The sequence below is a fragment of the Scyliorhinus canicula genome, chromosome 23 (assembly GCF_902713615.1).
Source record: "Scyliorhinus canicula chromosome 23, sScyCan1.1, whole genome shotgun sequence".
Taxonomy (NCBI): domain Eukaryota; kingdom Metazoa; phylum Chordata; class Chondrichthyes; order Carcharhiniformes; family Scyliorhinidae; genus Scyliorhinus; species Scyliorhinus canicula.
Window position 1 is genome coordinate 25,212,186 of NC_052168.1, and position 26,215 is coordinate 25,238,400.

The 26,215-nt window shown below is 51.1% G+C and overlaps 1 protein-coding gene across 1 annotated transcript in view; it reads right to left on the reverse strand.

Annotated features, from left to right (window-relative positions):
• Positions 1-26,215, reverse strand: part of LOC119956641 — a 135,709-nt gene that overhangs the window by 29,417 nt on the left and 80,077 nt on the right. The window contains exons 11-17 of the mRNA XM_038783981.1: positions 24,568-24,633; positions 19,731-19,805; positions 17,245-17,322; positions 12,532-12,609; positions 7,322-7,405; positions 6,091-6,174; positions 1,392-1,475 (exon numbers count right to left, since the gene is read on the reverse strand). Of these exons, the coding sequence (XP_038639909.1) occupies positions 1,392-1,475; positions 6,091-6,174; positions 7,322-7,405; positions 12,532-12,609; positions 17,245-17,322; positions 19,731-19,805; positions 24,568-24,633 (549 nt within the window). The remainder of the gene's footprint in view (positions 1-1,391; positions 1,476-6,090; positions 6,175-7,321; positions 7,406-12,531; positions 12,610-17,244; positions 17,323-19,730; positions 19,806-24,567; positions 24,634-26,215) is intronic.

Genomic DNA, 26,215 nt, shown 5'->3' on the forward strand with positions numbered 1-26,215 from the left:
CACCACACGGGCTGCAGCGGGTTCGAGAAGGCACCTTCTCAAGAGAAATTAGGGATGGGCAATAAACGGTGACCTAGCCAACGACGGCCACATCCCATGAAGACAGACATGTTAAAAATCAACAGCTAACAAGGCTCTTAGGGCAGCACGGTGGCCTAGTGGTTAGCACAACCGCCTCACGGCGCTGAGGTCCCAGGTTCGATCCCGGCTCTGGGTCACTGTCCGTGTGGAGTTTGCACATTCTCCCCGTGTCTGTGTGGGTTTCGCCCCCACAACCCAAAAATGTGCAGGATAGGTGGATTGGCCACGCTAAATTGCCCCTTAATTGGAAAAAATAATTGGCTAATCTAAAAATTTTTTTAAAAAAAAGCTAACAAGGCTCTTTCTTAATGAGCGGGATTGGCTTCTCGTCTCACAGAAGGTGGACGGCCACAGTGGGCCTCGAACCCTTCCCAGCAGAAAACGGCCGGAGCCAAGGGTAGGGCTCAGGAAACCAACACGCTGACCTGCATCGATGTTCCTGGGAACTGTCTCCCTCTGTTCCAGGTCTGGACACAGCCCGGAGATTCAACCTCTGGCGTTCCACTCCTGAGAATTCCCACTCCTTCAGAGTTTTGTACTACGGAGCTTCAAAGAGGTGGCCTGGGGGGTAACTAAAGGATGAGGAATTGAGGGGCTTTTCACAGTAACTCCATTGCGGTGTTAATGTAAACCAACGTGTGACACTAAGAAAAATGATGATGATCTTTTTCCATTAACGTCACCGGTTGAGGACTCAACAAATTAGGACCATATCATTCCGGAGTGAATTAGGAAACGCGTCGACACAGAACGGGTGGTAGGAATTTGAAACTCTTCCACAAACTCGGGCAGCACGGCAGCACAAGTGGATATCACTGTGGCTTCACAGTGCCAGGGTCCCAGGTTCGATTCCCGGCTGGGTCACTGTCTGTGTGGAGTCTGCACGTCCTCCCCGTGTGTGCGTGGGTTTCCTCCGGGTGCTCCGGTTTCCTCCAACAGTCCAAAGATGTGCAGGTTAGGTGGATTGGCCGTGCTAAATTGCCCTTAGTGACCAAAAAGGTTAGGAGGGGTTATTGGGTTACGGGGATAGGTGCAGACTCGATAGGCCGAATGGCCTCCTTCTGCACTGTATGTTCTATGTTCCAAATGGCAATAGATGATAGATTAATTGTTACATTTTAAATCAGAGATTGATGATTTTTTTTGTTACAAAGATATTGAGGGATATGGAGTAAAGGTAGTGCGGAGTTCGGTCAACTATGATTTGGTTGAATGGCAGTACAGATCCACAGGGCCGAATGGCCCCCTCTTGTCGCTATATTTCTAATACAGCTTTGTCACTCCAAGCACAGGTACAGAAATGCCCTCACCTTATCGTAGTGGTCGCTTGTCAACTGATGGACATCTCTATTCAATAAGGTTGAGGAATTTCTAGTGGAAAATCCCCGATCTGTCTGTAATGGGACAGGAAGCAGGCGGGTGGTTTAATGGTTTGGAGAACAGCCTGTGCATTTACATCATCACTTCACAGCTTCACCCGGCGGCCCATTGCGAGGCGGTCCAGCCGGCCAATGGGCAAGCAGCATCTGAGCATGCTCTGGATGGAGAGTGGGCCTCAGGACCTGACGGGTCTCAGTGCTAGGGTCGAAACTGTCAGCAGTCGCCCCTGATGGAGCCCCGACGCAAAACTAGACGTTCAAAACTCGAGAGAAAGAGGAAACAATTTCACGCTGAATGGAGGGGAAGGTGTTGGTTAAGTTACAGCCGAGGTGGACTTCCCTGCTTCGCGTCGAAGGCGGTTTCTCCCAGGATTAGGAATATACAATTGGGGAAGTGTTAGGAAGTTGGAATGAAGAAATGGAAAGTACAGCATTGGATAAAAAAGAAACTGACAGGGGTTTAGCTGCGGAGGACTTGTGAGGTGCAACTTAGCCTAGTAGCAGGGGGGCAACTTTGTGCAGCAAAGTGCAGACTAGCAGTCTAAGGACTAGGTCGTAGCCACGCCCAGATGATTCTCTTAGAGAATCAGGCGGTTGCGAAAAAAGAAAGCAGAAGTCTGTCTATGTCAGACCCCAAAAGAACATAAGAACTAGGAGCAGGAGTCGGCCATCTGGCCCCTCGAGCCTGCTCCGCCATTCAATCAGATCATGGCTGATCTTTTGTGGACTCAGCTCCACTTTCCGGCCCGAACACCATAACCCTTAATCCCTTTATTCTTCAAAAAACTATCTATCTTTACCTTAAAAACATTTAATGAAGGAGCCTCAACTGCTTCACTGGGCAAGGAATTCCATAGATTCACAACCCTTTGGGTGAAGAAGTTCCTCCTAAACTCAGTCCTAAATCTACTTCCCCTTATTTTGAGGTTATGTCCCCTAGTTCTGCTTTCACCCGCCAGTGGAAACAACCTGCCCGCATCTATCCTATCTATTCCCTTCATAATTTTATATGTTTCTATAAGATCCCCCCTCATCCTTCTAAATTCCAACGAGTACAGTCCCAGTCTACTCAATCTCTCCTCATAATCCAACCCCTTCAGCTCTGGGATTAACCTAGTGAATCTCCTCTGTACACCCTCCAGCGCCAGTACGTCCTTTCTCAAGTAAGGAGACCAGAACTGAACACAGGGGCAGCAGGGTAGCATGGTGGTTAGCATAAATGCTTCACAGCTCCAGGGTCCCAGGTTCGATTCCCGGCTGGGTCACTGTCTGTGTGGAGTTTGCACGTCCTCCCCCTGTGTGCGTGGGTTTCCTCCGGGTGCTCCGGTTTCCTCCCACAGTCCAAAGATGTGCGGGTTAGGTGAATTGGCCATGCTAAATTGCCCGTAGTGTCCTAATAAAAGTAAGGTTTGGGGGGGGGGGGGGGGGGCTTGTTGGGTTACGGGTATAGGGTGGATACGTGGGTTGAGTAGGGTGATCATGGCTCGGCACAAGATTGAGGGCCGAAGGGCCTGTTCTGTGCTGTACTGTTCTATGTAATACTCCAGGTGTGGCCGCACTAACACCTTATACAATTGAAACATAACCTCCCTAGTCTTAAACTCCATCCCTCTAGCAATGAAGGACAAAATTCCATTTGCCTTCTTAATCGCCTGTTGCACCTGTGAACCAACTTTTTGCGACTCATGCACTAGCACACCCAGGTCTCTCTGCACAGCAGCATGCTTTAATATTTTATCATTTAAATAATAATCCCGTTTGCTGTTATTCCTACCAAAATGGATAACCTTACATTTGTCAACATTGTATTCCATCTGCCAGATCCTAGCCCATTCACTTAACCTATCCAAATCCCTCTGCAGACTTCCAGTATCCTCTGCACTTTTCGCTTTACCACTCCTCTTAGTGTCGTCTGCAAACTTGGACACATTGCCCTTGGTCCCCAACTCCAAATCATCTGTGTAAATTGTGAACAATTGTGGGCCCAACACGGATCCCTGAGGGACACCACTGGCTACTGATTGCCAACCAGAGAAACACCCATTAATCCCAACTCTTTGCTTTCTATTAATTAACCAATCCTCTATCCATGCTACTACTTTACCCTTAATGCCATGCATCTTTATCTTATGCAGCAGCCTTTTGTGTGGCACCTTGACAAAGGCTTTCTGGAAATCCAGATATACCACATCCATTGGCTCCCCGTTATCTACTGCACTGGTAATGTCCTCAAAAAATTCCACTAAATTAGTTAGGCATCACCTGCTCTTTATGAACCCATGCTGCGTCTGCCCAATGGGACAATTTCTATCCAGATGCCTCGCTATTTCTTCCTTGATGATAGATTCCAGCATCTTCCCTACTACCGAAGTTAAGCTCACTGGCCTATAATTTCCTGCTCTCTGCCTACCTCCTTTTTTAAACAGTGGCATCACGTTTGCTAATTTCCAATCCGCCCGGACCACCCCAGTGTCTAGTGAATTTTGGTAAATCATCACTAGTGCATCTGCAATTTCCCTAGCCATCTCTTTTAGCACTCTGGGATGCATTCCATCAGGGCCAGGAGACTTGTCTACCTTTAGCCCCATTAGCTTGCCCATCACTCCCTCCTTGGTGATAACAATCCTCTCAAGGTCCTCACCTGTCATAGCCTCATTCCTATCAGTCACTGGCATGTTATTTGTGTCTTCCACTGTGAAGACCGACCCCAAAAACCTGTTCAGTTCCTCAGCCATTTCCTCATCTCCCATGGTCCCCAACTCCAAATCATCTATGTAACTTGTGAACAATTGTGGGCCCAACACTGATCCCTGAGGGACACCACTAGCTACTGATTGCAAACCAGAGAAACACCCATTAATCCCCACTCTTTGCTTTCCATTAAGACCTGCCTCTAAACTAGAAGAAATGTTCCCAAAAGAAAGCTACCGGTCCTGTGTGGTAATTATTTTCTGGATTTGGCTCATAGTGTTAAAACCTATGGGGTGTTGTTTTGGAGACGGGCTACTCTTGGTGTTTAGGAAAGTAGATAGATTTGGATTGGGGGGGGGGGGGGGGGGTGTAATTTAAGGATACTGACCATTCTTATGGTTAATTGTAAACGTTGTTCTATACTGCTGCCTGTTGTGTATTTTAAAGTTTGTTTTTTGAATAATTTACAACAAAACTGACCCCTTTCCTCACCGGGCTTCATCTCTTCTCATTTTTTTCCAATTTGCAAAAATAAGTACGTAAGAACCAGCATTTCAAGTTTCCCTTCTTGGATTTGGAATGGCCCCACATTGAACATAGGTGGATACAGATGGTTGGCCTAGATAGGACATGTGATCGGCGCAGGCTTTGATCTTTGTAACAGGGAGGTTCACAATAGAGGCTTTACTGCAGCTGTACAGGGGCCTTGGTGAGGCCACATGTGGAATACTATGTACAGTTTGCTCTCTTTATCTGAAAAAGGATATAATTATGTTTGAAGCAGTTCAGAGAAGGTCCACGTGTCTCGTTCTGGGATGGGGGACGTATCGAATGAGAAAAGGTCGGACACTTTGGGCCTATTCCCACTGGAATTTAGAAGCACGAGAGGTGATCTTATTGAAACATATAATAATAATCACTTATTGCCACGAGTAGGCTTCGAATGAAGTTCCTGTGAAAAGCCCCTAGTCGCCACATTCCGGCTCCTGTTCGGGGAAGCTGGTACAGTCCTGAGGAGGGTTTGATAGGGTGGATACGGGGAGGGGGCTTTCACTTGTGGGGGAGACGGGAACGAAGGGGGGGGGGGGCGCCGTTTAAGACTATAAGGTCTCCCTTTTCAGACGGAGATTAGGAGAACCTGTTTCCCTCAGAGAGCCGTTAGTCTGTAGCATTCTGTTCACAGATTTATTCACAGATTTAAAAAAATAAATTTAGAGCGTCCAATTATTTTTTACATCTTCGGGTTGTGGTGGGGGGGGGGGGGGGGGGGGGGAGGGGGGGGGGGGGTGAGACCCGCGCAGACATGGGGAGAATGTGCAAACTCCACGGGATCAAACCCGGGTCCCCGGCGCCGTGAGGCAGCAGTGCCAACCACTGCGGGCACCGTGCCGCCCCCGAGTTGGATAGTTTTTGACAGTCCTGGCCTTTGCGTCCCTAGTAGCCCGACGAAGGATTCTGCTACAGTGGAAGGATGCGAGACCCCCAAGTGTGGAGACCTGGATCAGTGACATGGCGGGATTTATAAAATTGGAAAAGGTCAAATTTGCCCTGAGAGGATCAATACAAGGGTTCTATAGACGATGGCAGCCTTTTCTGGACTTCCTGGCTCAGAGATAGGTAACTTGGTCAATAGCAGCAGCAACCCGGGGGGGGGGGGGGGGGGGGACGAATGTTTATGATTGCTAATATTATTGTTATTTTTGGTATTTTACTATGGTGCGCTATTGTTGTATAAATTCAACATTTTTCAATAAAAATTATTTTTTAAAAAAAGGTATTAAGATATATGTGGCGTCAACGGCAGGTATATGGAGTTGGGTGACCATCAGCTGTGTTTAATTGACTCGAGGGGCCGAATGGCCTCCTTCTGGACTATGTTCTGAACGCAGTCTCATCAATTTCACCCACCTCCCAAGGACTGATACAAAAATGCTCTTACATTATCATAATGATCACTTGTTTGTAGATGGAGATCTCTGTTCAATGAGTTTGAGAAGGTACTGTTAGGGAATGCCCCATCTGTCTGTATTGGGACAGGAAGAAAACAAGTATTTGAAGAAGTTTGGAGACCAACATGTCTATTTGTATTTCACTACTTTGCTCCTTCCAGTGACTACATATTGGGCAAGTGCGCTTTGGGCGTCCGATGAACATTCTCGACGTGATCGCGATACTCAATGTTGACACTGTAAACGAGACCCGTTCTTACCCAGGGAATCTTCGATCCCAGGGAATCCCGCACAACACACCACGGATAGGGGAGCCGGCATCGTCCCCCGACTGCCCCGTTTGGGATAGCCGTCCCAGGCCAGGGGCATAAACCCCCCCCCAACGAATAAGCAGCAGCTGCAACAGGGAAAACAGGCCGACAGCTTCCGATCAGGATTGGCAGAGGTCCGCTGTGCACAATCACTGCAGACACAGACCTAGAAGCTGCTGCACGATTGGGAGTCCGGCAGATTCACGCACAGGCTCCAAAACGCGCTGCAAGAACCAAAGGGTGAAGCTAATGCTCGATAGAGCCACAGAACCGGCTCGGAACAAATTGGCAGCCCATTTCTCACTGCCAAAATGGGAGTTCAAAATCTTTTGGGGGCTCATTAATCTAGTCTCGCTACAGCCTTGCGTTGATTTGAAGTTGTAAACCGTCACAATATTTTCAGAAGGAGACCTTTCAGCCCATCGGGTCTGTTCCGACCCTCTGAAGAAGCAATCCACCCAAGCCCACGCCCTATCCCCGCAACCTCATAACCCAACCCGCACATCTTTGGACACTAAGGGGCAATTTAGCACGGCCAATCCACCCAACCTGCACATCTTTGGACACTAAGGGGCAATCTATCACGGCCAATCCACCTAATCAGTGCGTCTTTGGACTGTGGGAGGAAACCGGAGCACCCGGAGGAAACCCACGCAGACACGGGGAGGACGTGCAGACTCCGCACAGACAGTGACCCAAGGCCGGATTCAAGCCGGGGTCCCTGGAGCTGTGAGGCAGCGGCGCCATTAACTGTACCGCCGCACTGCCCCCTCCCCCCCCCCCCCCCCCCCCCCCCCGAAGCGAATGACAAATGAAAGCTGATGCAGCAACAAACCGGCTGCTGATTCTCTCTGAGGCTGTTTCGCCAGAGCCACCCACATCCCACGGGGCGAAACAGAAGTACCCGTACCATATTGTGCCTGTTGTTTGTTTGTAGATGGACATCTCTGTTCTGTGAGTTCGAGGAGGTTCTGTTTGAGAACGCTCTGCCAGTCTGCAATGAAACAGGAAGCAAAGAAGTGTTTTTAAGGCAGAAGTGGAGAACATTCTGGAAATGTTCTGCGGGTCAGGTGGCATGGCTGGGGAGGGAAACAGAGTCAGCAGTAGAGGGCAAAGGATCGGCAACACTGAAGCCAGGGTGTGGGAAGAGGGTAGGGAAGGAGAGTTGGGGTACCAGGCAATTGGAGAGAAGCAGGAGCTCTGGACAGGGATTGACCCGGGGGTGGGGTGGGGGTGGGGGGGCAATCAGAGTCAAGCTGCCAGTTTACATTTTCAAAGAATGCTTGGCAGTTAACTGTCAGTCATAATTAACTGGTGCACGCTCCGTGGCAAAGCCTCTACCAATCAGTAGTGCACTTGCCAACCAATCAGCACTCTCTTCTCATGTCGCATCAGTTGTTTTGGTATTGGCATTCTTGTGATTGTTCTGATGAGTGCAAGAGGAAAAGCTTCAGCAACATGTCTCTTTTCAGCAATACTGGAAATGTTGTCGCTGATTTCCTTCCGAACGTTTTCCCGGCAAGGATGGGTTGGCCAAATGGCTGGAGCACGGTGCAGAACAACACCAATCGACAGCGTGCGTCCAATTCACCCTGGAGGCTGGAGTAATTCTCGGGGCCTGCCTCCTTGTCTTTCCTATGGCACGGGCCAACGCTCTGACAGGGAGGTGGTTACATACTGAGGCAGAGAGGGAGACAGACAGAGGGAGCGAGAGAGTGGGAGGGGGAAGAGAGAGAGAGAGAGAAAGAGAGAGAGAGGGAGCGAGAGAGAGAGTGGGGAGGGGAGAGAGAGGGAGAGAGAAAGAGGGGGAAGGAGAGGGAGGGAGAGAAAGAGGGAGCGAGAGAGAGTGGGGAGGGGAGAGAGAGGGAGAGAGAAAGAGGGGGAAGGAGAGGGAGGGAGAGAAAGAGGGAGCGAGAGAGAGAGTGGGGGGGGGGGGGAGAGAGAGAGAGAGAGAGAGAGAGAGGGAGCGAGAGAGAGAGTGGGAGGGAGAGGGAGGGAGAGAAAGAGAGAGTGAATGAGAGAAAGAGAGAAAACAGAGTTAGAGAAAGAGAGAGTGAAGAGAAAGAGAGAAAAATGAAAATGAAAATCACTTATTGTCACGAGTAGGCTTCAAATGAAGTTACTGTGAAAAGCCCCTAGTCGCCACATTCCGGCGCCTGTTCGGGGAGGCCGGTACGGGAATCGACCCGTGCTGCTGGCCTGCCTTGGTCTGCTTTAAAAGCCAGCGATTTAGCCCTATGCTAGGTTTAGCACAGAAAGAGGGAGAGATAGAGCGAGAGAGAGTAAAAAAGAGAGAGAGCGAGAGGGAGTGCGAAAAGAGAGAGAGAGCCAAGAGAAGTAGAAAGAGTGAGAGAGAAAGAGCGAGAGAGAGTGAGCATGAGGGAGAGAGAGAGAGAGAAAGAGAACAAGGGAGAGCATGATGGAGAGAGAGAGAGAGCGAGGGAGAGATAGAGAGAAGAGAAAAGGGGAGACCATGATGGAGAGAGAGAGCGAGGGAGAGACAGAGAGAAGTGAAAAGGGGAGAGCATGATGGAGAGAGAGAGCGAGGGAGAGAGAGAGATGAGAGAGTAGTCTCCTTGCTCTGCACACAGGGCGCGATACTCCGCTCCCCACGCCGGGTGGGAGAATCGTGGGAGGGCCGGGCGAATCACGCCACGCCGCCCTGGTACCCCCCGCGATTCTCCCACCCCCCTAAAAATGGCGTGTCGCGTTTTCCGACACGCCGCTCGGAGAATCGCCGCTCGCCGTTTCATGGGCTGAGCTGCCGAACCCGACCGGTTCACGCCGACGCCAACCATACCTGGTGGCTGCCGGCGTGAACAGAGTGCGACAGGTGAGTGTGGGGCCTGTGGGGGGGGGGGGGGGGGGGGGGGGGACGGAGGGAGGATCGAGCACCACGGGCGGCGCCCACCAATCACCGGGCCGGCGTCTGTAAACGACGCACTCTTTTCCCTCCGCCGACCCGCAAGACGAAGCCGCCATGTCTTGCGGGAGCAGCGGAGGGAAAGACGGCAACCGCGCAGGCGCGGATTGGAGCCGGCCAACCTGCGCATGCGCGGCTGACGTCACTTCGGCGCCGCCGGCCGCGTCATTCCCGGCGCGCCCCCTTGACGCAAGTGTCAAGGCCGGGTGCTCAGGATTCACGAACCGCCGCTCCTAGCCCCCTGGGGGGGGGGGGAGAATAGGGTGCGAGGAGCGGCCTCCGACGCCGGAGTGAAACACTCCGGGTTTCACTCCGGGAGCGTCGGCACTCAGTCTCCCGTTGGGAGAATCGCGCCCTGTGTCTGACGATGACAGCCCAGAAGGATAAAGGTCGCTCCAAGGTGATTAAATCCATCAAGTCCACCAGGTGGCAGATTTTCTAAACTGGTGCTCCCAGAATAAGGCCTCAGCCAATGGAGCCTCAGATTACGGGCTGCAGGTCGTTCTGACCCCAGAGTCCTGCCTTTGCCACAACGTTCAGCACTAGAAGAACGTTTATTTTTCTTTATAATTCCCTGAGATGTGGGCGTCGCGGTTAAGGCCAACATTTGTTGCCCATCCCAAACAACCTTTGAACTGAGACCATTTCAACTAGGCCGGACCAGGGGGGGTGGTTATAAGAGTCAACCGCATCGCTGTGGGTCTGGTGTCAAGCGAATGCCAGACCGGGTAAGGCCGGCTGATTTCCTTCCTTAAAGGACATTAGCGAACCATTGATGCTTAGATCATCTGAAACCAGCTATTAACTCCGGATTTATTAACTGAATCTAAATTCCTCCAGCTGCCGGGGTGGGATTTGAACCCAGGTCCGCACAGCGTTAGCCTGGGCCTCTAGATTACTAACTAGCCCAGTGACATCGCCAACACGCCAACATGGGGCAGCATGGTAGCATGGTGGTTAGCATAAATGCTTCACAGCTCCAGGGTCCCAGGTTCGATTCCCGGCTGGGGTCACTGTCTGTGCGGGGTCTGCACGTCCTCCCCGTGTGTGCGTGGGTTTCCTCCGGGTGCTCCGGTTTCCTCCCACAGTCCAAAGATGTGCGGGTTAGGTGGATTGGCCAGGCTAAATTGCCCTTAGTGTCCAAAAAAATAAGGTTAATGGGGGTTGTTGGGTTACGGGTATAGGGTGGATACGTTGACTTGAGTAGGGTGATCAATGCTCGGCACAACATCGAGGGCCGAAGGGCCTGTTCTGTGCTGTACTGTTCTAATCTCCCCGACTCTCCCCTGAACGTCATTGGGCCGGAGCTTACTAAAACAGCGAGCCCATTGGTTAGACGCATGAAGGGACTGCGAGCAGACTATTTCCTCAACCAATGACTGTTAAGGATTGATGATGTGGAGATGCCGGCGTTGGACTGGGGTGAGCACAGTAAGAAGTCTTACAACACCAGGTTAAAGTCCAACAGGTTTGTTTCAAACACGAGCTTTCGGAGCGCAGCTGCGCTCCGAAAGCTCGTGTTTGAAACAAACCTGTTGGACTTTAACCTGGTGTTGTAAGACTTCTTACTGTTAAGGATTGAGAACAAAACAGGATAAATTGGGCAAATTGGAATCAAATCAGGTACTGAGTGAGAATTAGAGAGAAGGTTTGGATTAAGAGAGAGAAAGAAAAAGGATGAAAAGAAGAAGTAAAAAGTTTTGACATTTGAAACAGTTTATAACAACAACTAACTACCCGAAGAATGTGATTGGGCAGTTTAAACTCTTCCTTTTTCTGGCCGAGCGAGGTTATCTGGTGATCATTGACAATTGCCGCATGTCCTAAGAGGATGTTGTTGGTCAGGGGCTTCCATTGGTTAGCACTGCTGCCTCACGGCGCCGAGGTCCCAGGTTCGATCCCGGCTCTGGGTCTCTGTCCCGGTGGATTGGCCGTGCTAAATTGTCCCTTAACTGGAAAAAAATGAATTGGGTACTCTAAATTTTTTTAAAAAAAGGACTTCCGTTGGACTGGTCCAGGATTATCCTCGGCAAATTACTGCCGTGATTTGCCGTTGCCTTTGGCAGTCTGACTGACCAGGAAACTCTTACCTCCAAGGCACCTAATCTACCTGCTCGGTCACTTCCAGGACCCATCTTCATTGGCCAGAATTGAGACTGAATTGGGACTTAACCTGAACCCAAATCTTCTGACCCAGAGTTAGGGATGTGACCCACTGTGCCACGGAATTCTCCGCTGAAAAGGTACTTATCTGGGCAGCACGGTGGCGCAGTGGTTAGCACTGCTGCCTCATGGCGCCGAGGACCCGGGTTCAATCCCAGCCCCGGGTCACCGTCCGTGTGGAGTTTGCACATTCTCCCCGTGTCTGCGTGGGTCTCGCCCCCACAACCCAGAGATGTGCAGGGTAGGTGGATTGGCCACGGTAAATTGCCCCTTAATTGGAGAAAAAAAAGAATTGGGTACTCTAAATTTATTTTTAAAAAGATATAGCACTTGGGATCGATGGAGGGAGGGAAGGTAGGATCAGGCTATTGAGCTGGATGATCAGCCATGATATTAATAATGGGGATTTGCACAGTAACTTCATTGCAGTGTTAATGTTAGCCTACTTGTGACACATAAATTATTACTGAATGGGGGAGCAGGCTCAAAGGGCCAAATGGCCTCCGCCTACTCCTATTCTCTGTTTCTGTGTCCCTGTGGTAAACGCCACTAGTGATATATTGTATGTATTACGGCATTGCCCGTGCAATAAAGCCTCGATTGCTTCGCCATTCTCGTCTCCAGGTAATTGACGGTACATCAATTTATTGCACAAGACGTTGTGCCTCCTGTAGCTGCAACCAGAATGGAAGCAACCCAGGAGAGCGCACACTTTTATACTCCGCCTACTGGGAGGAGCCAGCAGGCAGGGATTTACCGTAGTACTTGTAATACACGGGCAGTGCCGTAATACATACAATATACCACTAGTGGTGTTTACCAGTCCCTTAATTCCCTGAATTTCCTGGTTGATTTGTGCATTACTAACAGCGTGCGTCACTGGTTATTTTTACCCAGCGAGACCTGACCAATTGTATCGAGCCTGTCCCAATCTGTGTCTATTAGAAAGCATCCCCTATACCAAGGCAATCCTGCCTCTGCTGGCTGTTTCACTGCCCACTGCTAAACAGCTGCACTAAAGTGAAAATTCTGACCTTGTCACTTGTGAGGGAAGACCAGCGATATCCTGCGTAAGGGTTTGATTCTTCCGGAGAGTTGAACCTTGTGTCTGCCTGAAGGATAGACAGTGATGGCATTCAGCAGTGATACAATTACATAGAATTTTTACATAGAATTTACAGTGCAGAAGGAGGCCATTCGGCCCATCGAGTCTGCACCGGCTCCTGGAAAGAGCACCCTATCCAAGGTCAACACCTCCACCTTATCCCCATAACCCAGTAACCCCACCCAACACTAAGGGCAATTTTGGACACTAAGGGCAATTTAGCACGGCCAATCCACCTAACCCACACATCTTTGGACTGTGGGAGGAAACCGGAGCACCCGGAGGAAACCCACGCACACACGGGGAGGATGTGCAGACTCCGCACAGACAGTGATCCAAGCCAGAATCGAACCCGGCACCCTGGAGCGGTGAAGCGATTGTGCTATCCACAATGCTACCGTGCTGCCCAACAATGATCAGGTTTAAATGATAAAATACTAAAACATGCCGCTGTGCAGAGAGACCTGGGTGTGCTAGTGCATGAGTCGCAAAAAGTTGGTTTACAGGTGCAACAGGTGATTAAGAAGGCGAATGGAATTTTGTCCTTCATCGCTAGAGGGATGGAGTTTAAGACTAGGGAGGTTATGTTGCAATTGTATAAGGTGTTAGTGCGGCCACACCTGGAGTATTGTGTTCAGTTTTGGTCTCCTTACCCGAGAAAGGACGTACTGGCGCTGGAGGGTGTGCAGAGGAGATTCACTAGGTTAATCCCAGAGCTGAAGGGGTTGGATTACGAGGAAAGGTTGAGTAGACTGGGACTGTACTCGTTGGAATTTAGAAGGATGCGGGGGGATCTTATAGAAACATTTAAAATTATGAAGGGAATAGATAGGATAGATGCGGGCAGGTTGTTTCCACTGGCGGGTGACAGCAGAACTAGGGGGCATAGCCTCAAAATAAGGGGAAGTAGATTTAGGACTGAGTTTAGGAGGAACTTCTTCACCCAAAGTGTTGTGAATCTATGGAATTCCCTGCCCAGTGAAGGAGTTGAGGCTCCTTCATTAAATATTTTCAAGATAACTGCTGTATATATTAGGGTACATATGGTAAGGCCCTGTACTACAGGTACGGGGGTAGTCCTTGCCTGCTGGCTCCGCCCAGTAGGCGGAGTATAAATATGTGTGCTCCCCGTACAGCAGCCATTTCGCCAGCTGCTGTGGGAGGCCACGCATCTTAGTGTAATAAAGCCGCAGTTGTATTCAACTCTCGTCTCTGTGTAATTGATCGTGCATCAAACGATAGATAGGTTTTTGAGGAATAAAGGGATTAAGGGTTAAGAATAAAGAGATTGAGTAGACTGGGGCTGTACTCGTTGGAATAGACAGTGATGGGATTCAGCAGTGATACAATGATTTTCGGGCCGGAAAGTGGAGCTGAGTCCACAAAAGATCAGCCATGATCTGATTGAATGGCGGAGCAGGCTCGAGGGGCCAGATGGCCGACTCCTGCTCCTAGTTCTTACATGTTTCAGTGCATACATGTGACTGAGGCTCAGTTCTGCGAGGTGTCTCTCCCGTCTTGTCAGTGGCATGTATCTCGTACCCTGACTGTGATCAAGCTTTAGTGTTGGGGGCAATTACCTACTCCAGTTGCTTGGCGGCACACTCTCCCTGATGGCTCAAATCCCCACGGTACTTACCTGCTGCCTTTAATGTGGGAACATGCGTTTCACCGGAGAGTCGGCGAACAGGTTTGGCAGCGGGGGATTGGTTTGGATTTGTTTATTGTCCCGTGTACCGAGGTACAGTGAAAAGTATTTTTCTCCGAGCAGCCCAACAGATCATTAAGTACATGAAAAGGAACTAAAAGAAAATACATCATAGGGCAACACGAGGTACACAATTTAACTACAAAAGCACCGGCATCGGGTGAAGCATACAGAGCTTTGTGAGGTCCACAAAGAATCCAGCACGAGTTTTAAGGTTACAAAGAAATAACATTTATTTACAATAAATTTACAATAACAGATATACACAATAGCAGCAGCAACGTCCCTTGCTGCTCACTCCTCTCTCTCTGCTGGTTCCAACCTGGCCAGCTCTATTTATGCAGGGAGTCTGCTAATGATTTCTCCGCCCCCCTCATTGGGGAAGCTCATACTCCCAGAGGATTGTGGGATTGTCATTAATCCCCAGCCAGTGGTAAGCAGGCAGGTTATAACATCCCACCCCCCCCAAAGTCCAAGGAATCCACCGAAGACCCTGGCGAAGGAGGGCGTCGGACTCGTTTTGTCGCAGGCCGGACCCCATTTGCACGAGGCGCTGGATCGGGCGGTGTGTAACGAGATGGAGGCCGGCGCTTCCGTGATGAACGGCGTAACGGTTGTACATCCATGGCCCGTGGGCCCGAGTATTTCCCCTCTGAGGTGTCTTGTGTCTCCATCTCGGAGTCGGAGTCTGCTGCCTCCGTCATCTCGGCGTCTCTATCTCCACACGGTTCTGTCACGACCTGCGCAGGCTTTGAGTGAGGCACCAGAGGAAGATTGTGAGGAATACTTTCCATTGTGTCTGGTCTCTGTGGCTGTAGAAATGAGCTCCTGGGGCGGGGAATCTTTGGAAGGGATAGTCTTCTGGACCGAACATGGTCTACGTGTTTACGCTGGAGACGACCCTGGGCTTGTACCTGGTAAGAAATAGGGCCCGTTTGGCGAAAGATTACGCCAGGGACCCACTGGGCACCACCAGCAAAATTCCGAACGAACACTGGGTCACCGGGCGTAAACTGCCGACTCGGCCGATGCCGAGACAAACCATGTCCCTGCCGTTCTTGTGTGCGCCGTACTTTTGCGCCAATGTCCGGGGAAAACCATGCTAAGGCGGGTGTGAAGTCTCCGGCCCATTAGGAGTTCTGCGGGAGCTACCCCAGTCACCGCATGGGGGGTGGTCCTATAGGAAAACAAAAACCGAGCCAGTCTCGTGTCCATCGACCCGGAAGACTGTTTCTTTAGGCCTCGGTTGAATGTCTGCATTGCGCACTCCGCCAACCCATTGGAAGCCGGGTGGTAAGGGGGCAGTGCGGATATGGCGTATGCCGTTCATCTTCATGAACCTCGCAAACTCCTCACTTGTGAACGGAGTGCCATTGTCCGTGACCAGCACCTCGGGGAGGCCATGCGTACTGAAAGACAAACGCATCTTCTCGATTGTTGCGCAGGACGTTGTGCCTCCCATCTTATGCACCTCTAGCCATTTAGACTGGGCGCCGATTAATAGCAGGAACATGGATCCTTGAAAAGGGCCGGCGAATTCCGCAGGCAAGCGTGACCAAGGCCGCCCTGGCCATTCCCAGTGATGTAGGGGCGGGGCCGGCGGAAGCTTCTGATGCTCCTGGCAAATGGAGCAGTTTTGGGCCACCTTCTCAATATCGGTGTCGAGGCCTGGCCACCAGACATAACTCCGGGCCAACATTTTCATTTTGGTCACACCTGGATGCCCATTGTGCAAATCTCTCAGTATCAGCTCCTGTCCTTTTTCTGGGACAATCACTTTTTAAAAAAAATTTAGAGTACCCAATTTATTTTTCTAATTAAGGGGCAATTTAGCATGGCCAATCCACCTACCCTGCACATCTTTGGGTTGTGGGGGCGAAACCCACGCAGACACGGGGAGAATGTGCAAACTCCACACGGACAGTGACCCAGAGCCGGGAGTGAACCTGGGACCTCAGCGCCGTGAGGCGGTTGTGCTAACCACTAGGCCACCGTGCTGCCCATTCCGGGATAATCACACCCGTCCCCCACAAAAGGATGCCGTCTTCCACGCTGAATTCTGACAGCTTGGAGGAAAATGCCCGCAACTCGCCTGGGAGCTGTCTATGCTGCCCACCATACAGGACGATGTGCCGAACCTTTGACAGGACTGGCTCCGTCTGGATCCACTCACGGATCTGTGATGCCGTGAGAGGCAAGGTGTCCATAAAATTTAGGGTTGCAACCACCTCACCGGTCGTGGGGGTCGACATGGGGCCGGTCAATAAAGGCAATCGGCTCAGTGCGTCGGCATTCCCTATCTGGGTTCCTGGTTTGTGCTCCAGAGAATACTCGTAGGCTGCGAGCAACAAATCCCAGCGCTGGATCCGTGCGGAAGCAATGGGCGGTATTGGCTTATCCTCTCGGAAAAGTCCCAGCAGAGGCTTATGATCAGTCACGATAGTGGCAGCGGGATTGTCCGTCCCAGCAGCCCCGATTTCCAACGTTCCCCGCGTGGCAGCGGGATTCTCCGTCCCAGCAGCCCCGATTTCCAACGTTCCCCGCGTGGCGGCGGGATTCTCCGTCCCAGCAGCCCCGATTTCCAGCGCTCCCCGCGTTGCGGCGGGATTCTCCGTCCCAGCCAGCCGGCCAATAGGCTTTCATATTGATGTCACCCCCACACCATCGGCAAACCCGCGGACGTGGATGCGCCGCCGGCCAAGCGGAAGATCCCGCCCACGGAGAGTCCCGCTGACGAGCTTTGGCCACGATCACGTCGCTGTGTCTGGGATCTTACTCTGCGCGTTGACCACAACAGCGATGAACACCTCGAATGTGCTCCACTGGCCGCAAAGTGCTTCACGGTGTGCTGGGGATGTCAAAGGCACCAGATAAATGCAACTCCTTCTTGCCCTGTGGCTCATTCACAGTGGGAGAGAAAGTGAAAATACTGACCCTATCGGTTCTGGGAATGGCACGACCATATCCTGCGTAAGTGTTCTGTTCGTCCAACGAGGAGAAAGTTTTATCTACCTGAATGAGACAGAGGCAAGTTCAAATATAATAATAACCCTTTATTGTCACAAGTATGAAGTCACTGTGAAAAGCCCCTAGTCGCCACATTCCGGCGCCTGTTCGGGGAGGCTGGTGCGGGAATTGAACCCGCGCTGCTGGCCTTGTTCTGCATCACTAACCAGCTGTCTAGCCCGCTGAGCTAAACCAGCCCTAATGTCCGGTTTCTGCGGTCAGACAAGCCTGGAAAACCAGACAGCGTTCTTCTGAAAGACGTCTGCGTTCCCCCGTTCGCAGGATCGGAGTGTCACTGTCTCACTGACCACCCCTAAGTATCGCTGAGGAGGTGGGAGGGTTTGTCCTTCTCATGGTGCTGTCAGGGGGGTGGGGGGGTTCAGGATTCCGATCCAGCGGCGGGGAGCTTGGAGGTGGGGGGGGGGGGGGGGGGGGGGGGTTCAGGATTCCGATCCAGCGGCGGGGAGCTCGGAGGTGGGGGGGGGTGGGGGGGGGGGGGGTTCAGGATTCCGATCCAGCGGCGGGGAGCTCGGAGGTGTGGGGGGGGGGGGGGGGGGTGGTATTCCCACGTGTCCGCTCCCCTTGCCCTTCTCGGCACAGGAACATGATAGGCGGTGTCAAAAAATCTTGGTGAGTTGTTCTTATAGATGGTGCACGGTGCAGCCGAACAGCGGCAGTGGTGGAGGGGGAGAATGTTTCTAAGGTGATGCTGCATAGATTGCCAGTCAAGCGGGGCTGCTTTATCCTGGATGGTGTCGAGCGTCTTGAGTGTTGTCGGAGCTGCGCTCATCCAGGCAAGTGGAGACTGACGTACCATCGATTGTACGCGAGGCGAGTGATTTACCAAAGTCTGGCTTTAATTGACTAGAACACAGCTCTGCGATCGTCTACAATGGAAAGGGACGATCGTCAGTCGTCTGACCATTTATACCTCGTTAATAGAGGCGTGGTTAACTCAGCCTCTCGGCCAATCGGTCGAGAGGCACATGACCGACCAGGGCCAATGGTAAGCCGACGTTATGGCCCAATGGCAGACGAGTATGTAGATCGTATCACCACAGAGACTATTCCATCACACTCCTGACTTGTGCCTTGTAGATGGTGAACAGGGTTTGGGGGGGTGGGGGTGGCAGGAGTGGGGGGGGGGGGGGGAGTGGCAGGAGAGGGGGGGGGGGGTGGCAGGAGGTGAGTTACGGACGCAGGATTCCCAGCCTCTGGCCTGCTCGTGCAGCCAGAGTATTTATCCAGCTAGTCTCCAGTTCAGTTTCTGATCAATTGTCAGAGGAGGTGTATGATCGACTGGAGACGAAGAACAGGGTCTGTGCGTGGAGACAGAGGGCATGGGTGAGATACAGAATGGGTACAAATGGCTGGATCAGCATTTGTTACCCATCCCTAATTGCCCTTAGAGCTGAATGTCTCGCTCGGCTATTTCAGAGGCCAGTTAAAGAGTCGACCATATCGCTGTGGGGTCTGGAGTCACGTGGAGGCCGGGCTGGGTAAGGACGGCAGATTTCCTTCCCTAAAGGACGGCAGTGAGCCAGATGGGGTTTTTTTACAACAATCGATGATAGTTTCATGGTTGTTGTTAACGAGGTTAGCTTAATATTCCAGAATCGCTATTGACTAAATTTAAATTCCATCACCGGCTGCGATGGGATTCGAACCCATCACCCCGGAGATCAGCTTGGGCCACTAGATTACGAATCCAGTGACATTGCCTGGCCAGGCAGTAGCAGTGGGCAGCACGGTAGCAACAGGCAGCTACCGTGGTTAGCACAGTTGCTTCACAGCTCCAGGGTCCCAGGTTCGATTCCCGGCTGGGTCACTGTCTGTGCGGAGTCTGCACGTCCTCCCCGTGTCCGCGTGGGTTTCCTCCGGGTGCTCCGGTTTCCTCCCACAGTCCAAAGATGTGCAGGTTAGGTGGACTGGCCACGATAAATTGCCTCTTAGTGTCAAAAATGGCGAGGTGGGGTTACTGGGATGGGGTGGAGGAGTGGGCTTAAATAGGGTACTTTTCCCAAGGGCCTGTGCAGACTCGATGGGCCGAATGGCCTCCTTCAGATTTCCTTCCCATAGGGACATTAGCGTTTCTCCAACAATCAGTAATAGTTACCATGGTCACCATTCAGGATGATTTTCCAGGTTTATGAACTGAATATAAAGTCCGCCAATTTTCCATCTGTCTTTGCCCAGGAATAAGGTTCACAAAGACGGCTTCGGGGATGTGGGGAGATTGGAGGGGCTGGGAAAGTTGTCCTCGGTGAGGAGAGGGAATTGGATGAGCAGATGAAAAGGTGCTGGGGACGTAGTAAAGAGCCAGCAGGCGATGGGCTGAGTGGGCCCCCTTCTGTGTTGTAACTATTCGCCCACCCCCAGAGCTTCCGGACACGTGTGAATGGCAAAGTACTGACCTTGTCCCTTTTCGGGCTGGGTCGCGCATAGTCCGTCAGGGCGCTCCGATCTTGGGAGCAGCATCTGTTGTCCAACTGAATAAAAGGCAACAAGGGTTTATACCTGGCTAAAAAGAAAAGCCGCCCAGATGACCATCGGCTGCCCTTGGAGTGGCGGAGTTGACTGGCGGTGATTTAACCAGAGGGTCACCACACCTCAGGCGAGGGGCGAGGTTGGGAAGGCGAGGCCTTCATGAATCACCTCAGCCTGTAGGCCTCGCCCCGCATCTCGAACCCGCTGCCCAGCCAAAGCGGCATCATCTACACCTCACTATCACCGCGAGGAATACCCAGCCCGCCTGATTGGCTCATTGGCCCCAGTTGTTTTCTCTCCCGTTTCCAAACCAACTTGATTTTTGTCCCGAGCCTTAGTTTCAGCCAAGCTGATGAAGCACACCCATCCCGAATAGTCCCAGCACCTACCGAGGAGTAACTGGGAATGGGCCAAGCAGCTCGAGGTCAGAGTTGCCGCCGGGATGCTGAGTATTAAGAGCAGCCTCAGTTCCTGGAACCCAAACGGGTGTCAGAACCCAACCAAGAGACGTAAGAACATAAGAACTAGGAGCAGGATAGGCCATCTGGCCCCTCGAGCCTGCTCCGCCATTCAATGAGATCATGGCTGATCTTTTGTGGACTCAGCTCCACTTTCCGGCCCGAACACCATAACCCTTAATCCCTTTATTGTTCAAAAAACTATCTATCTTTACCTTAAAAACATGTAATGAAGGAGCCTCAACTGCTTCACTGGGCACGGAATTCCATAGATTCACAACCCTTTGGGTGAAGAAGTTCCTCCTAAACTCAGTCCTAAATCTACTTCCCCTTATTTTGAGGCTACGCCCCCTAGTTCTGCTTTCACCCGCCAGTGGAAACAACCTGCCCGCATCTATCCTATCTATTCCCTTCATAATTTTAAATGTTTCTATAAGATCCCCCCTCATCCTTCTAAATTCCAACGAGTACAGTCCCAGTCTACTCAACCTCTCCTCATAATCCAACCCCTTCAGCTCTGGGATTAACCTAGTGAATCTCCTCTGCACACCCTCCAGCGCCAGTACGTCCTTTCTCAAGTAAAGAGACCAAAACTGAACACAATACTCCAGGTGTGGCCTCACTAACACCTTATACAATTGCAGCATAACCTCCCTAGTCTTAAACTCCATCCCTCTAGCAATGAAGGACAAAACTCCATTTGTCTTCTTAATCATCTGTGTTATGGGCCAGGGTTTAGAGAACCCCAAAGTATCATACAGTTCACCTGACCCACAACTTTTAATAGAATGTGGTATGGGGAGCACACGGCCCACTCTACAGGTGTGGTACAGCAGAAATGGAAAAGTATTTTTTAAAGCAAAACAATGTTTATTCTATGAACTCAAGTTAACCTTTTTAAAACATAGTGAACATTTTAGCAACCATGAATTCACATACAACCCCCAAAGAATACAACACTAAGTAATCCTTAAGCTGTCCTTTTAACATCCAGAAGACTTAAGAAACACCTTTTACCAGAGGCACTTCAGGTTTACATTCACTACTGAAAACATTTATAATTCTGAATTCACCAAATGATCGAGAGATAGTCTTTTCATGGCAGAGAGATCAACAGTACACCTGCTCTGTCTGGCTTCAGCTCCAACACTGAAAACAAAACTAAAACACACCCTGCAGCAAACAGCCTTACCTGAGAAAGGACGTACTGGCACTGGAGGGTGTGCAGAGGAGATTCACTAGGTTAATCCCAGAGTTGAAGGGGTTGGATTATGAGGAGAGGTTGAGTAGACTGGGACTGTACTCGTTGGAATTTAGAAGGATGAGGGGGGATCTTATAGAAACATTTAAAATTATGAAGGGAATAGATAGGATAGATGCGGGCAGGTTGTTTCCACTGGCGGGTGACAGCAGAACTAGAGGGCATAGCCTCAAAATAAGGGGAAGTAGATTTAGGACTGAGTTTAGGAGGAACTTCTTCACCCAAAGGGTTGTGAATCTATGGAATTCCTTGCCCAGTGAAGCAGTTGAGGCTCCTTCATTAAATGTTTTTAAGATAAAGATAGATAGTTTTTTGAAGAATAAAGGGATTAAGAGTTCGGGCCGGAAAGTGGAGCTGAGTCCACAAAAGATCAGCCATGATCTCATTGAATGGCGGAGCAGGCTCGAGGGGCCAGATGGCCGACTCCTGCTCCTAGTTCTTATGTTCTTAAGTAAGTAAAAAGCTGACAGACAGCCCAGCTCCACCCCCTCTCTGACGTCACTGATAAACACTCATTTCTTAAAGGTACTCTCACATGACACCTGTTGCTCCTGTAAACCAACTTTTTGAGACTCATGCACTCGGAAAACCAGCTCCGGCAAATATCAAAGTAAATGGAAAAACGTCAGGCAAAGGGGGAATTCTGCATCAGAGTTCCCTGGAACAGCCTTGCTCTGGGATGTTCCGTTCCAGAGATTCCGACAGTTCCCGTTGTCTCCCAGCTCCCGTCATCCTCCCACAACCGTTAAGCATTTATATCCCATGCACGACACCGCCTTTATTATTATTATTATTATTATACCTGCTCCCTTCCTTTTCCTGTGGGATGGTGAACACATCACGACCCTCATCACTTCAACAAGGCTTCTCGGTCGTCATAATGTCCCCAAAGAAAATAAATCCCATTTCACAGAATCCCTACACTGCTGAAGGAGGCCATTCGGCCCATCAGGTCTGCACCAACCCTCCGAAAGAGCACTCTACCCATGTCCATTCCCCCATCCACCCCACCCCATAACGCCGTAACCTAACCTGCTCAGCCCTGGACACTAAGGGACAACTTAGCGTGGCCAATCCACCACCCTTCACATCCGTGGACACTAAGGGACAACTTAGCGTGGCCAATCCACCACCCTTCACATCCATGGACACTAAGGGACAACTTAGTGTGGCCAATCCACCACCCTTCACATCCGTGGACACTAAGGGACAACTTAGCGTGGCCAATCCACCACCCTTCACATCCATGGACACTAAGGGACAATTTAGCATGGCCAATCCACCACCCTTCACATCCGTGGACACTAAGGGATGACTTAGCGTGGCCAATCCACCACCCTTCACATCCCTGGACACGAAGGGACAATTTAGCGTGGCCAATCCACCACCCTTCACATCCCTGGACACGAAGGGACAATTTAGCGTGGCCAATCCACCACCCTTCACATCCGTGGACACTAAGGGGCAATTTAGCGTGGCCAATCCACCACCCTTCACATCCCTGGACACGAAGGGACAATTTAGCGTGGCCAATCCACCACCCTTCACATCCGTGGACACTAAGGGGCAATTTAGCGTGGCCAATCCACCACCCTTCACATCCCTGGACACTAAGGGGCAATTTAGCGTGGCCAATCCACCTCACCTACACATCTTTGGATGGACACACTATTCCGACATTATTGAGAGCAAAGCGCAGCTGGCAAATCCTTCGCTGAGAATCCAGCCCCAGGGTGTCCAATAACCCATAAGGCTCTGCATTTGATATTCCGCTAAAGCAGTGCCTGCAGATGTGGGACAAATAATCTAAAAAGTAATTTTGTGGATCAGTAACTGAAAATCACTTCCATCAGAAACCGGCCTGACTGTCTGGCAGCAAACATGGGGCTTGCATCCGGGTTGGTTGCCCAGATTTGCTCAGCATCAGATCAATGTTGAGTTTGATGTAGCGGGTCAGCAGGAGCGGCGTTTGATACAGAGAATGGTAATAACCTTGTGTTGTAACAGTTTCTGATGTGTCTCCACATCATTTAACAAGACTTGTGCACTTAGAATCAAAGAATCCCTACAGCGCAGAAGGAAGCCATTCGGCCCATTGAGTGTGTACCAGCCCTCTGAAAGAGCACCCTACCTAAGCCCCAGCCCCACCCTATCCTCATAACCCTACCTAACCTTTTGGACACTAAGGACAATTTAGCATGGCCAATCCACCTAACCCGCATATCTCTGGACTGTGGGAGGAAACCGGAGCACCCGGAGGAAACCCACGCGCACACGGGGAGAACGCGCAGACTCCGCACAGACACCTGAGGCCGGAATGGAACCCAGGTCTATGGCGCTGTGAGGCAGCAGTGCTAACCACTGTGCCACCCTTAATATGTGATGAGGGCTTGTGGCGCAGTGTGGCACTGGGTTAGCATTCCTCCCTCTGAGCCAGAAGCTCTGCGTTTGAGACCCGCCCCAGGACTTGATGTCCAAGGAAGGGGTGGGGCAGCACGGTAGCATGGTGGTTAGCATAAATGCTTCACAGCTCCAGGGTCCCAGGTTCGATTCCCGGCTGGGTCACTGTCTGTGCGGAGTCTGCACGTCCTCCCCGTGTGTGCGTGGGTTTCCTCCGGGTGCTCCGGTTTCCTCCCACAGTCCAAAGATGTGTGGGTTAGGTGGATTGGCCATGCTAAATTGCCCGTAGTGTCCTAATAGTAAGGTTAAGGAGGGGGTTGTTGGGTTACGGGTATAGGGTGGATACGTGGGTTTGAGTAGGGTGATCATTGCTCGGCACAACATCGAGGGCCGAAGGGCCTGTTCTGTGCTGTACTGTTCTATGTTCTATGAAGGTGGGTTCATAACGTGGCCAAACAGGTTGAGGATCATCATGAGAAATCCTTCCCAAGCACAGGGAGTAAGAGTGGGAGAGGTTCCTGTTCAGCCGTTTGATGGAAAGAATGTTCATCACACTCCAGACGACAACATGCATTGAAAAGTGTACGTTACCACAGCAACAGGGACTCCCTGAGTGGCTCCTCCATTTAACACGTGGATACTCACCTTGGGAACAGACTGCAGATACCCGGTGTAACAGCTTGAGTTGTCTTTTGAGAACCTTCCGCCTGCCTGGGAAGAAAAAACAGCGCCAGGTCTTCATAACGAACTGGATGGAAGGTACCTGTCTGTCAAACCGAGGAATGGCCGAGTTGGCACATGGAGGCCTTCCAGATTGTCAATGACCAGGGAGGGCAGGGCTGTGCATTTTAACCCGATAAACATCAGGGATTGACGTACCGTTTCTCTCCCTTAAGACCCAGTGTCAATACCTGGGACTTGACAGTACAGCCGTGGCTCAATTGGTAACCCTCTCCTCTGGGTTAGGGTGCATAGGCTCGAGCCTGTACTCTAGGCCGACACCCTGGTGTGGTACTGGGGGAAACTGGAACTCTATCCAGTTAGCCATCAATAGCTGGGCACAGGGAATGTGCATCTTCCCTGTTTTGTCCCAGAGCAGCCGGCAATGTGCAACTCGCAGTTCCCCGGCCGAACCCCACTCTTCTGTCTGACATTTTAAACTACTTAAAATCCTTTTGTCTAACTCTGAAGACTTGTCCTTGTGAAGATTGTCGTGGCCAATGGTTAGCCTGCCCAGTCAAGGAGTTGGAATAATCTTTATTTTTTTTAAAAGAACGATTTTTATTAGGGTATTTGTAATAAACATTTCCACCCCCATCACCATCTGCACACACCCCAACAATAAAACAACAGTCTGGCCCTCCTCCCCGCCCTTGGAATACTGCATCTGCTGACATTTTAATTTTCCCCGAGAAAGTCGACGACCGGCTGCCCCCTCCGGGTGAACCCAACCATTGACCCTCTTAAGGCGAACTTTATTTTCTCGAGGCTGAGAAACCCAGCCATGTCACTAACCCAGGTCTCTGCACTCCGGGGCTTCGAGTCCCTCCACATTAACAAGATCCGTCTCCGGGCTACCAGGGAGGCAAAGGCCAAGACGTCGGCCTCTTTCATCCCCAGAGCTCCGGATCTTCCGACACTCCAGAGATCGCGACCTCCGGACTCGGCCCCACCCGTGTTTTTAGCACCGTGGACATTGCCTTAGCAAAACCCTGCCAAAAACCATCCAAGCTTCGGGAATGCCCAAAACATGTGGACATGATTTGCTGGGCTTCCCGTGCACCTCGCACACCTGTCCTCTACCCCGAAAAACCTGCTCCTCCGAGCCACCGTCATGTGTGCCCGGTGAACTACCTTAAATTGTATCAGGCTAAGCCTGGCACATGATGAGGATGTATTAACCCTGCTTAGGGCATCCACCCATAGACCCGCCTCTATCTCGCCTGCTAGCTCGTCCTCCCACTTACCCTAAAGCTCCTCCACCGGAGATTCCTCTGCCTCCGAATGTTCCTGGTAAATATCCGATACCTTCCCCTCTCCCACCCAGGTACTGGAAACTACTCCATCCTGTATCCCCCGTGGCGGCAGCAGCGGAAAGGCCGGAACCTGTTTTCTCAGGAAGTCGCTCACCTGCAAATACCTAAACCCATTCCCTGCCGGCAACTCAAATTTATCCTCCAAGGCCTTCAAACTGGGGAAGCTCCCGTCTATAAATAGATCCCCCATCCTTCTAATTCTTGCCCTCTGCCAACTCGGGAACCCAACATACTGCCTACCCGGTACAGGCCGATGG